We start from the raw sequence: 14,002 nt of genomic DNA on the forward strand, positions 1-14,002 counted from the left end.
CAAATCCCTCTAGTATTAACAACAACAATCAGGGCTTAACTACAACAAGACTGAGCACAAAGACTACTTAGGGGGTGTACCAAGAAAGCGTAAGAAATGCGGAGACAAAAAAACAGGACAAAACTATCAAGGGAGGATATTGAGTTCAGAACCACACTTTTGAGGTCTCTCAAGAGGCTTCTAGAGTCTGTCGATAAACTTGATGAGATGTACAGGAAATCTAATGAGACCCTCGATGGTATGATAAAGGACCATCTAGAAAGTAAGGAAATCTCAAGAAAATTTCAGTTTTTGTGATTCTAAATTTATAGTTATAAAAACTGACATCTATATTAATTTTATAAACCACTTTGTTACTTATAAACTTGGTCAAACACAATATGTTGTTATCCTTATAAATGAATATATTCATTTTGTTTTCAGTTATTCTGAAATAACCCAAACATAGAACTAAAGAAGTGCAAAATTTAGTTACATAATGAAACAGGCACAGAACACACCAATGTTGTATTTATTAAAATTTTACTCATGCTGAGAGGAATTGTCACTGTTTAAAACTTATATAATCAAAGGCAAGGTGAGTAGAACTATTGCTGATGGTGTCCTGCCCACAATGGCTTGTGAAGTATATTTTCTGTTCAGACTTGTGACAGAATGCTTTTTCATTCAAGGCTTCTCTTCTTCATTTGCGAAAGACCACCAAATTGAATGTGTTCATGAGTTATTTCTGCATGGATTTGTGGCAAATAAGGCAACATGAATTATGCAATCTATGCCACGTTCCTGCCAGAGAAAAGTATTTCTCTAGTGTAAACTGACATCTATTGAGGTCTTACTTTGGGGCAGATGCTTTCAAACAATTTGAAATATTCATACATTCGTCTTGATAGGGACTACTTCCCAGTAAGAATTTCCTACTGTCATTCACAGGATTTATGTCAAGATAACTTTTATAGACATATAATGTGCTAAAATATTTTCATCAAGGCTGATTGTATCACTTGTTTTGTAAAATTTTTTCCCTATAAAATATGAGGTAATTGACCAAGAAAGACAGTACCACATTCTTTGCAGTAACATATTCTTTTTTCCCTATCTCTCTTTTTGCATCAAGTTATTCTTCATTGCATACTATTATCTTGAGGGCCTACAACTGACAACAGGCTTACCCCAAAGCAACTACCTATGAAATCTCTTATGTTTAACAACTGACAAGTGGTCAAAAGCTGTCCCACAATTGCTACACTCTTAGGGCCTCCCGACTGTGTTTTCTTTGATGAACATAGAATCCTGAGTTTGTAGTGAAAGTTTTACCACATTAATTACATTCATAGGATTTCTCTCCCATGTGAATTCTCTGATGGATGAGATCATTGTTAATAAAAGAGAATTTTGTACATTTAGTACATGCAAAGGAAGTGTTTCCTGAGTGAAATCTCTGATGTTTTACAAGGCATGTCTTTCTTCTAAAGCAGTGGTTCTCAACCTTCCTAATGCCGTGACCTTTTAATACAGTTCCTCATGTTGTGGTGACCCCCAACCATAAAATTAATTTCATTGCTACTTCATAATTGTAATTTTGCTACTGTTATGAATCGTAATGTAAATATCTGATATGCAGGATGTATTTTCATTGTTACAAATTGAACATAATTAAAGCATAGTGATTAATCACAAAAACAATATGTAATTAGCCCTGACCGATTTGGCTCAGTGGATGGATCGTCGGCCTGCGGACTCAAGGGTCCCGGGTTCGATTCCGGTCAGGGGCATGTGCCTTGGTTGCGGGCGCATCCCCGGTCGGGGGTGTGCAGGAGGCAGCTGATTGATGTTTCTCTCTCATCGATGTTTCTGGCTCTCTCTCCCTTTCCCTTCCTCTCTGTAGAAAATCAATAAAATATATTTAAAAAAAAAAAAAAAACAATATGTAATTATATATGGGTTTTCCAATGGTCTTAGGCGACCCCTGTGAAACGGTCATTCGACCCCCAAAGGGGTGACCCACAGGTTGAGAACCACTGTCCTAAAGCCTTCACCACAATTATTACATGTGTGTAGGGCTGCTCTGTAGCATGAGTTTTGCTCATGTACACACAGAATCTATATATACTAGAGGCCCGTTGCAGGAAGATTCCTGCAAGAATAGGGCTTACTGTGGCTGGAGAAAAGCAGAGAAGGGAGCAAAACCCACTGAGGCGGGCTTTGCTCCCGCCCCCAGCCGCTCCAGCTTGGTGGGTTTGCACAACCCGCCCCCAGCCGCTCAGTCTTGGTGGGTTTGCCCAACCCGCCCCCAGCCACTGCTGCTGGGTGGGTTTGCCCAACCGGCCCCCAGCCACTGCTGCTGGGTGGGTTTGCCCAACCAGCCCCCAGCCGCTCAGTCTTGGTGGGTTTTCCCAACCGGCCCCCAGCCGCTCAGTCTTGGTGGGATTTCCCAACCGGCCCCCAGCCGCTCAGTCTTGGTGGGTTTTCCCAACCGGCCCCCAGCCGCTCAGTCTTGGTGGGATTTCCCAACCGGCCCCCAGCCGCTCAGTCTTGGTGGGATTTCCCAACCCGACCCCAGCCGCTCAGTCTTGGTGGGTTTTCCCAACCGGCCCCCAGCCGCTCAGTCTTGGTGGGATTTCCCAACCCGACCCCAGCCGCTCAGTCTTGGTGGGTTTTCCCAACCGGCCCCCAGCCGCTCAGTCTTCGTGGGTTTGCCCAACCCGACCCCAGCCGCTCAGTCTTGGTGGGTTTTCCCAACCGGCCCCCAGCCGCTCAGTCTTCGTGGGTTTGCCCAACCCGCCCCCAGCCGCTCAGTCTTGGTGGGATTTCCCAACTGGCCCCCAGCTGCTCAGTCTTCGTGGGTTTGCCCAACCCGCACCCAGCCTCTCAGTCTTCGTGGGTTTGCCCAACCCGCACCCAGCCTCTCAGTCTTGGTGGGTTTTCCCAACCTGCTCCCAGCTGCTGCGGCTTGGTGGGTATGCCCAACCCGATCCCAGCCACTGCTGCTGGGTTTCTCCATCTGCCTCCAGCCGCTGTGGCTGGGTGGGTATGCCCAACCCACCCCCAGCTGCTCAGGCTTGGTGGGATTTCCCAACCCGCCCCCAGCCGCTCAGTCTTGGTGGGTTTTCCCAACCCGCCCCCAGCCGCTCAGTCTTGGTGGGATTTCCCAACCTGCCCCCAGCCGCTCAGTCTTGGTGGGTTTTCCCAACCCGCCCCCAGCCACTCCATCTTGGTGGGTTTGCCCAACCCGCCCCCAGCCACTCCATCTTGGTGGGTTTGCCCAACCCGCACCCAGCCTCTCAGTCTTGGTGGGATTTCCCAACCCGCCCCCAGCAGCCCCATCTGGATGGGTTTTCCCAACCGGCCCCGAGCCGCTCAGTCTTGGTGGGTATGCCCAACCCGCCCCCAGCCGCTGCTGCTGGGTTTTCCCAACCCGCCCCCAGCCTCTCAGTCTTGGTGGATTTGCCCAACCTGCCCCCAGCCGCTCCATCTTGGTGGGTTTTCCCAATCCGCCCCCAGCCGCTGCTGCTGGGTTTTCCCAACCCACCCCATCTTGGTGGGTTTTCCCAACCCACCCCCAGCCGCTCCATCTTGGTGGGTTTGCCCAACCCGCCCCAAGCCGCTGCTGCCTGGTTTTCCCTCCCACTCCCAGCCGCTGTGGCTGGGTTTTCCCAACCCACCCCATCTTGGTGGGTTTTCCCAACCCGCCCCCAGCCGCTCCATCTTGGTGGGTTTTCCCAACCCGCCCCCAGCCGCTCAGTCTTGGTGGGATTTCCCAACCTGCCCCCAGCTGCTCAGTCTTGGTGGGATTTCCCAACCTGCCCCCAGCCGCTCAGTCTTGGTGGGATTTCCCAACCCGCCCCCAGCCGCTCAGTCTTGGTGGGTTTTCCCAACCCGCCCCCAGCCGCTCAGTCTTGGTGGGATTTCCCAACCCGCCCCCAGCAGCCCCATCTGGATGGGTTTTCCCAACCGGCCCCGAGCCGCTCAGTCTTGGTGGGTATGCCCAACCCGCCCCCAGCCACTGCTGCTGGGTTTTCCCAACCCGCCCCCAGCCTCTCAGTCTTGGTGGATTTGCCCAACCTGCCCCCAGCCGCTCCATCTTGGTGGGTTTTCCCAATCCGCCCCCAGCCGCTGCTGCTGGGTTTTCCCAACCCACCCCATCTTGGTGGGTTTTCCCAACCCGCCCCAAGCCGCTGCTGCCTGGTTTCCCCTCCCACTCCCAGCCGCTGTGGCTGGGTTTCCCCTCCCGCCTCCTGCCTCTGCAGCCTTGGCTCCTTTACTGTGTCCGCGGTCTCTACTTTGCTCCCTTCTATAGCCCTTGGCTTCCATGTTGTCTTCAGTCTTCGCTCAGAGCCGGTATTTGCAAATTAACCGCCATCTTGGCTGACAGTTAATTTGCATATACTCACTGATTAGCCAATGGAAAGGGTAGTGGTTGTATGCTAATTACCATGTTTTTCTTTTATTAGTGTAGATAGAAAAGCCTAAGTAACTGAACGATCGGTTGCTATGATGTGCACTGACCACCAGAGGGTAGATGCTCAACGCAGGACTGCGCCCTGGTGGTCAATGAGCTCCCACAGCCAACCTCCCGCAGCCCCAAAAGGCCCTGATCACCGACCATGCCGAGGGACTCCACCTGAGCAGGAATTCGTGCACCAGGCCTCTAGTATTTTTCATAATGAAGCCTTTCATACATTCATTGCACATAATTTCTCTTAAGTATGAGTTTGCTGATGTAAAGTGAGGTCAGTCTTCATGGTGAAGCCTTTTCCACACAAATTACATATATAGGGATACTCTCCTGTATGTTTCAGCTGATGTCTAATGAGATTTTGCTTCGCTGTGAAACCTTTCCAGCACACACTACATACATACGGTTTCTCTCCTGTATGAGTTCGTTGATGTACAATCAATTGCATTTTCACTGGGAAGCCTTTTCCACATTCACTGCATACATAGGGCTTCTCTCCCGTGTGCATTTGCTGATGTACAATCAGACAACTCTTCACAATAAAGCCCTTTCCACATTCATTGCACGCATACGGTTTTTCTGAAGTATGACTTCGCTGATGTACAGTGAGATCACGCTTCATGGTGAAACCTTTTTCACACACAACACATACATAGGGTTTCTCTCCAGAATGCGTTCGCTGATGTCCAATAAGACAGTGCTTCATTGAGAAGCCTTTCCCATATTCACTGCATAAAAAAGGCTTCTCTCCCGTGTGAGTTCTCTGATGTGTAGTGAGATTAAACTTTGTAGAGAAGGTTTTTCCACACAGATTGCAACCATAGGGTTTCTCTCCTGTATGAGTTCGCTGATGTGCAATAAGACAACTCTTCTCAATAAAGCCTTTTCCACATTCAGGGCATGTATAAGGTTTCTCTCCTGTATGGGTTTTCTGATGTATAGTGAGACTAAACTTTGTAGAGAAGGTCTTCCCACATAGACTGCATCCATGGGGTTTCTCTCCTGTATGAGTTCGTTGATGATAAATGAGCCGAGACTGTTTGAGGAATGCTTTTCCACATTCACTACACATAAAAGGTTTCTCTTTCATGTGCATTTTCTGATGTCTATTGAACTGGGATGTCTTGAGGAAGGTTTTGTCACATTCAGTATATTCATACTGTTTGAGTCCCCGGTGTATTTTCTGATGTTCAGTAAGCCTGGATTTTCTGAGAAAGGCTTTCCCACACAGACTGCACCCATAAAATTTCTGTCTAGTATGAACTCTCTGATGATCAGTGAGCTGAGACATCTTCAGAAAGACTTTCCCACTTTCAATGCACACATGGGCTTTCTCTACATTGTGAGTTTTCTGTTGCTGAATGACCCAGGATTGATTATTAATGAGTTTGATACTAACTGGCAACATGATTTCAGTGTAAAATTGTTCATGGTTAGCATGAAGAATACATATTCCATCTCCCTTCAACTCCACAGAATTCTTTAAGTTACAGCTTCTATTTTGGCTTTCAAAATTTTCATTTGATTTTAAAGGCTTTTCACTTATCTCAAACAAATCATTGCAATTTTGCTTGAATAGAGAATGATCTTCACTCTGATTAACAATATCTGCTAACATACCATGTTCACAGCCTCGGTCCACACTCTTCTGAAGGTTTCGGATTTGCAAGTGATGCTGCAGAAGATCATCAACCTTCCTGAGTTCTAGGACAGAAGAGAACAGGGAATCATTCTGGAATCCCTCACAATCCTTGTTTGAAATAAAACTGTTTTGTAAAAAGCCGTCATGTGAAGTAACTATTTAGTGACAATCCTATATGATATAAAATAAAAAATATATTTGATCTTTATACATAGTTCTTCACATTGAGGTGGTGAAACCACTACAAATTCCTAAGTGACAGAAGTATCTTTTGTTCTACAATAAAAACAGCTGAGTTTATGCTAATGAGATGAGAGCACAGGGCTCCTACATACTCTCAGGATAGAGTTAGTCACTAGAAAGACCAAGTGATTTAATGGTTGGACTTCCAGCCCTACTAACTGACCTCATAGAAGGGAGAAAAGGCCTAGAGATTAAGGCTCTATGAAAATTCTTAACTAGATCAGTTTCTGGGTTAGTGAATACATCCTTGTGCCCACTGGGTGGTTGGTTCACCTTAGCTCAATAAAGACAGAACCTCCTATATTCAGAAATATTTCAAACCTTGTCCCATGTACCTATTCATCTGTATCTTTTATTAAAAAAACCCACTAAACCTAAGTATTTCTCAGAGTTCTGTGAGCTGCTCTAGCAAATTAATTTAATCCAAGGATGGGACTCATGACACCTCCAATTTATAGCCAGTTGGTCAGAAGCACAGGTGACAAAATGGACTTGTCACTGACATCTGAAGTGGGACTTGACTTATGGCACGGAAGTCACAACTTGTAGTGTCTGATCCCATTTCTAGGTAGATAGTGTCAGAACTGAGTTAAATTTGTAGGAAACCCAGGTTTAATAATTCTAGGTACAGACACATGAAGCAAAGTAACAAAGGCAATCATAGTCTGTGTGACATGGTGAAAGGAACAATGGAGATGGGGGAGGTGGGTGAAATCAGGATTTACAGGGTAGAGCAAAAGTAGGTTTACAGTTGTTCCTATGTGAAATGAAACAGTATTCTACAATAATAACATAAGAATAAACTCTGTGTTTCGCTTAGTCGCCACTGTACACCTACTTTTGCCTACCGTGTATTTAAAGAGAAGACAACGCCTTAGCTGGATTGGCTCAGTGGACAGACCATCGGCCTGCAGACTGAAGGGTCCTGGGTTTGATTCTGGTCAAGGGTTCATGCCCAGGCTGCGGGTTCGATCCCCAGTAGGGGGCGTGCAGCAGGCAACTGATCCATGATTCTCTCTCATCACTGATGTTTCTCTCTCTCTCTCCCTTTCCCTTCTTCTCCGAAATCAATAAAAAAATATATTTTTAAAAATAAAAAATAATAAATAAATAAAAGACATCGATGTTTCCTTCTGTTTCTCCCCCTCTCTTCCTCTATCTCTGAAAACCAATGGAAAAATATCCTCAGGTGAGGATTAACAGCAACAACAATTAAAAAAAAAGCGGAATAAAGGGAAGATGATTTCTGCTCTCTCACAAATTGGGAAATCAGAGACCAGCCTCCATGATGATGATTAAAATACACAAAAAGAAAGTGTACATTACACTGAAACCAGTTCAGCTCAGTGGATAGAGCATCAGCCTGCAGACTGAAGGGTCTCAGATTTGATTCTGGTCAAGGGCATGGACCTGGGTTGCGGGCACATCCCCAGTGGGAGATGTGCAGGGGGCAGCTGATCGACGTTTCTCTCTCGTCGATGTTTCTAACTCTCTGTCTCTCTCCCTTCCTCTCTGTAAAAAATCAATAAAATATATATAAAGAAGAAAAAAGAAAGAAAAAAAAAAGAAAGTATACATTAGACAATATTGAGGGAGAAGTCCATTTGGGAGCCCATGTCACAGAACAGAAAAAGGTTCACTCATGCGAATAGAGGAAATCTTAAGAGTGAGGAGAACTGAAAATTAAGAACCTTGGAGGCAGCGGAGTGAAGAACATGAATGAGCCGTGAAGAGCAGGTTATCACGGGGACACAGCATCCAAGGTGGACTGGATGTTACGGAGGGAAATCACTATTCCCATCCAGGGCACGAAGGCCCAGTAGCAAGAAAAAAACGATGAATTCCAAATTCCATCTTTCTGGAGAGGCCTGGAAACTAGGATTTCATAGCAAGAGAGGTGCTAACACAGGCAGAGACACCCTGACCATGGACAAAAAGGAGGAAGATCTGAGAATCCCTGGAGGAAGAAAACTATGCAAACAAAAACAAGAGGAATATAAAATAAGCTTTTTATCAGACAATAAAAAAAGGGTATGTTTTCCTCTAAACTTCTACAAAGAACAAGGGTTCTCATATGTGGAGGGGAGGTTTGAGTTTCCTCATTCACTGTCACAGCTCTGACGCGGCCTCTGACCGGAATGTGACTTCCTGGCCGCCCGCCTTGCTGGTTCTCACCCCCTCACCTGGAGAGACTGGACACTGGCGTCCACGCTGTACTGTCCACGGTTCTTCCCCTCGTTCCAGCTTGGAGAGCGTGTCTGGTTTGCTGGCTCGATACCCTGCTTGTGGACAAGGACAGAGACTTAGACATGTTATCTCGGGGTGACGTATGTCAAGAAGGGAGAATGAGCCCTGGCTGGTGTGGCTCAGTTGATAGAAGGGGTCCCAGGTTCAATTCCAGTCAAGGGCATGTACATGGGTTGTAAGCTCCATACACGGTCCGGTCAGGGTACATGCAGGAGGCAACCAATCGATGTCTCTTTCACGTCGATGTTTCTCTCTCTCTGTCTTCTCCCCTCCTTGCCACTCTCTCTAAAAAATATCCTCGATGCTCTAACCGGTTTGGCTCAGTGGATAGAGCGTCGGCCTGCGGACTGAAGGGTCCCAGGTTCGATTCCGGTCAAGGGCATGTACCTTGGTTGTGGGCACATCCCCAGTGGGGGGTATGCAGGGGGCAGCTGATTGATGTTTCTCTCTCATCGATGTTTCTAACTCTCTATCCCTTTCCTTTCTTCTCTGTAAAAAATCAATAAAATATATATAAAAAATAATAATAATAAATAAATAAATAAATAAATCCTCGGGTGAGGATTAACAAAAAAGAATAAATAAGGGAGAATGGTACGTTGCAGGGAATGAACAGGCTTTCCATCAGTAACACAAAGACTTTTCTCTCAGGAGAAGGGACATAATACCCTCCTGTCTGCAGCAAGAGAAGGATCTGCGATCACACCATGTCAGTGAACTGGAGTCATTCTGAGCAGTTAAGCAGCTGAGAAAGGAAAAACAGGGCACCAGCTGAGTGACACAGGGGAGCTGTCCTCACCCACTGACACCAGGTGGCTGTAGGTCTCCATCATCACGTCCCTGTACAGGTCCTTCTGCTCGGGGCCCAGGAGCTGCCACTCCTCCCAAGTAAAGTCCACGGCCACATCGTGAAATGCCAGGGGTTCCTGTAACAACACCGTGCTGTTTAATGGGGTGATGTCCTTTAAAATCTCAAGCAGGGGTGGGGCCTGGCCGGCCCTCCAGCCATATAAGACCCGAGAAATCATTTAGTCAGGCCTTGCAAGGCATTAGGAGCGAGTTAAGTAAAAGTGTGACCAAATATAGCAGGCTAATTTTTAAATTGACAATTAACGGAGGCCCCTGAATGATGTTATAAATATCCAAAAGGCCCTCAGCAAAAAACAACATTCCCCACCCCCGACTTAGATGCTATGGGCGAAATGATAGTTTTCTTGCTCATTTTCACTCTATAAGCTGCATCTATTCAGCAAGTGGGGCTTTATTTTCTGTACAGTTGGATAATCACATTCCTAGTAAAATACAGGGTGGGGGAAAGTTAGGTTTACAGTTGTTCACATGAAAAATAATACAATAATTAATAAATAATAGCACAGGAATAAACTGTGTTTTCTGCACGCACAACTGTAAACCTAACTTGGCCCCATCCTGTGTTTTGTAATTGTGCATTCAGATATTCATGCATTCAACCAGTTATGTTTCTATAATGTGACATAAAATATTCTTGTGAACCTAGAAACACCACAATCACATATTTTTTTTAAAATGTTTTTTATTGATTTTTAGACAGAGAGAAAGGGAGGAGAGAGAAACATCGATGTGAGAACCATACACGGATCCACTGCCTCCTGCACCCCCGCTTCTGAGGATCCAGACTGAAACCTGGGCATGTTCCCCGACTGTGAATCGAACCGGCAACCTTTCTGTGCATGGGATGCCGCCCAACCAACTGAGCCACACCGGCCAGGGCCACATTCACATATTTGAGAGACAAGATATACACATATACGTATACTTCTCAGATTAACGGAGGTGGTTTTTATAGATTTCTACAAATTCTTTAATGAAGAATGGAAAGGATTAAAAAAAACCCAATCACCTGAGCCTGGAGCATTTCCTTCTGTTCTCTGAAAAGAGCTGGCAAGGGCGAGGCCCTGCCTTAGTGTGTTTGGGGTCTGCTCTGTATTTCTGTAGAGAAATCCGTCTGCAGTCAGGGGTGTCACGGAAATGCTGATACCAACCCTGCAGCCTCCTCCTGCTTCACATGGTTCTATTGCTCCCGGGGAGTCAGGCCTGTGGACGGAGGAGAGAATCCCACGGGTGGTACATTTCCTCTGGGCCACGATGCTACACTGCTCGGAGCACTCACCTCACACAAGGCCACAGTATCGCTATTGTCCCTTTATTTATTTATTTATCCTCACCTGCGGATATTTTTCCATTGATTTTTTAGGGAGAGTGGAAGAGAGAGGGAAGGACAGAAACATCCATGTGAGAGAAACACATCAATTCCTTGCCTCCTGCACGTGCCCTGACCAGGGCCCGGGCCAGGGAGGAACCTGCAACCAAGGTACATGTCCTTGGTCAGAATCGATCCTGGAGGGTAAGTGGGAGACCTGGGAAGTGACATCCATGCCCGCACCAGGCCTCAGGATCAGGTGACCGTCAGGAAAATCACTGACACAGAGCAGAGCATGTGGATGGAGAGGGTCTGGGCACTGTTTCCCTTGAAAGCAAGAAATATTGAGAAAAAACTTTAATAGTCTTAATTAAAGTCTATTTAGGAGTTTATTAATTAAATAAACGGAAAGATGGACTGTGAAGATGACTCAGAAAACCAAACAGATTAAAGATGTCACGTCCCCCAAATGTATATAAAGACCCGACGAAATCCCAATTAAAATCCCTGACAGCTATATACATCTTTAAAAACAGGTGAGCCCTAGCTGTAGCTGGTTTGGCTCAGTGCTTAGAGCATTGGCCTGCAGACTGAAGGGTCCCAGGTTCAATTCCGGTCAAGGGCACATACCCAGGTTGCAGGCTCCATCCCCAGTATGGAGTGTGCAGGAGGCAGTCAATGATTCTCTCTCATCATTGATATTTCTCTCTCTAACTCTCCCTTCCTCTCTGAATTCAATAAAAATATTTTTTTTTAAAAAACAGTTGAAAGAGTTGCTCTATCAGTTATGAGGGCTTCAAGTCACTTTAATTACGACAGCACCATGTTAGCACAATAGACAAATCAGCCAAAGAACAGAATGAAATGCCTGTGAACAGACAGACTCACATACAGATAGAGACATAATGACACAGGAGAGGAGGGCAGGGATGTCTTTTTAAAAAACATCTCAGGGACAATCAGATATCCACGCTGGAAGTGGGGAGAGACTGAACCCCGCTTTGGAAAACACACAAAAATAACTTTGTAGGCCCTGACTGGTTTGACTCAGTGGGATAGAGCGTCGGCCAGCCGACTGACGGGTCCCAGGTTCGATTCCGGTCAAAGGCGTGTACCTTGTTTGCAGGCACATCCCCAGTAGGGGGCGTGCTGATCGATGTTTCTCTCTCATCGATGTTTCTAACTCTCTATCCCTCTCCCTTTCTCTCTGTAAAAAATCAATAAATTTTTTTAAAAAAATCACTTTGTAGACAACTATCAGTCTCAAGAGGAGAGGCACATCGTAGGCCTTTACCAGTAAGATACAGGAAAATTTCTCAATGTGTTAAGCTATGGAAAGATTTCAAACAGGCCGTGTAAAGTGCGCTATAGAGCTAATTACAGTCACTGGAATGTAAAAGGTATGACTTTGGAAAACATTTCAGCATCATCTCTTTAGACTGAAGTTACACACAGCATTTTCACACTGAGGTAAACATCTAAGATATTTTCTTCCTCCCATCCCACCCCCCAGAACAAAGTAAGGGCACCTCTGAACCAGAAGCCATGTACTAGGATTTTCAAGGCAGCAGTATTCCTAACAATGCAGACTGCAAATAACAGGGCTCTAATGAACAGTAAGAAAAGCTGCCATCCACTCAGACGAAGGCAGGCCATGGGGGTAAGACAACCTTGGCCCAGCTTTGTAAGCTAAGAATGCTTTCAATGTTTTTAGGTTTTATTTTACATGTTTTTGATATTTTTAAGGAGAGTTTATTTAGGATGCCACACAGATAAAAAAAAAAAAAATTGCCAAACCGGTTTGGCTCAGTGGATGGAGCGTCGGCCTGCGGACTGAAGGGTCCCGGGTTCGGTTCCGGTCAAGGGCATGTACCTTGGTTGTGGGCACATCCCCAGTGGGAGGTGTGCAGGAGGCGGCTGGTCGATGTTTCTCTCTCATCGATGTTTCTAACTCTCTATCTCTCTCCCTTCCTCTCTGTAAGAAAATCAATAAAATATATATTATAAAAAAAAAAAAAAAAAAAAAAATTGAGCCAGTTGAGCTGTGTGGGCTCAGAAACAAGTCATAGAGGCCAAAGGAAGGGCCCTTGGGCTTAGGAGAGAAAGAAAGGCACAGGGAGCTCCAAGGAGGAAAAGCCTAGGGGTGCTCCCCAGAGAGAAAGCACCTAATGGTGTTTTTAAATGATAAAAAGAAAAATAAACAAACAAAAACCACACCTTTTTGTGAAGTATATATGAGAGACAGTCTGTGGCTTGTAGCTCCTAAAACAATTACTGTGTAAATATTGTAGAATAGGGTATCCTGACCCTCATTACAGAGCAAAAAAATATACACCTGTGTACTGAGCAAAAGAAGGCTGACATTGAAAAATGCATAATGGCCTGGCCTGGCCTGGCCTGGGTGGGTCAGTGGTTGAGCACTGAACTATGAACCAGAAGGTCAGGGTTAGATTCCCAGTCAGGGCACGTGCCTGGGTTGCAGGCTGGATCCCAAGTGTGGGGCATGCGGGAGGCAGTTAATCAGTGATTCTCTTTCATTATTAATGTTTGAATGTCTCTCTCCATCTCCCTTCCTCTCTGAAATCAATAAACGGTATATTTTTTAAAAATGCATAATGTAAGATTGATGGATACAGTTAAAAATGGGTAAACTAAATAAACTATAAAGATCAAAGATCAGGAATGATTAATTACATGATAAAATTATAAAGAAAAGCTTAAAGTGCTTGGTATGGAGAAGCAAATGGTAATTACCTGTGGGCGAGAAGATGTAATATAATTGGGGGGGGGGGGGGTCTCACAGAACACGGCTAGGGTGTTAGAGTGCTGTTTCTTACATATGCAAACAGTACACATATACATACAGGTAAATATTGCTTTTACACTTTTTAAGTTGCAGATTTTTTAAGTTAGCAGTTCAGTGGAAGAGCTCAATACCAAAATCTGGTCCTTAAAAGAATAAACAATCTAGACTACAAATGACAGTTTAATGAACAGTAAGAAAAATTGCCATAAGGCAGTTTTTAGTGAGAAGGGCGGAAAGAAAACTGGCGCTAACAAAGAATATAAACAATTAATGGGAGACATAAAACACATTTAAGAGGTTTCTTGAGTCTTAAAGAAGAATATAAACATATATACTGATGTCATTAAATTTGAAATCCTGGATGAATCATGATTTCATGATCTTACCCTCCTAGAAAGTGTTAACTCCAGACACAGTGGCAGGTGAATT

General features: G+C 45.2%; 1 protein-coding gene across 1 annotated transcript; it reads right to left on the minus strand.

Annotated features, from left to right (window-relative positions):
• Positions 1 to 494: 494 nt before the first annotated feature.
• LOC138999677 (zinc finger protein 432-like) lies at positions 495 to 14,002 on the minus strand. Its single transcript, XM_070401865.1, has 6 exons — positions 13,960 to 14,002; positions 10,468 to 10,661; positions 9,388 to 9,514; positions 8,525 to 8,623; positions 6,077 to 6,160; positions 495 to 727 (listed from the first exon to the last, which is right to left on the minus strand). The coding sequence occupies exons 2-6, from the start codon at positions 10,480 to 10,482 to the stop codon at positions 663 to 665; spliced, it is 390 nt and encodes a 129-aa protein (XP_070257966.1). The 5' UTR covers positions 10,483 to 10,661; positions 13,960 to 14,002; the 3' UTR covers positions 495 to 662.

Source organism: Myotis yumanensis, unplaced genomic scaffold, assembly GCF_028538775.1.
Source record: "Myotis yumanensis isolate MYYU_CA2020_CCGP unplaced genomic scaffold, mMyoYum1.0.hap1 SCAF_23, whole genome shotgun sequence".
In the NCBI taxonomy this organism is placed as follows: Eukaryota; Metazoa; Chordata; class Mammalia; order Chiroptera; family Vespertilionidae; genus Myotis; species Myotis yumanensis.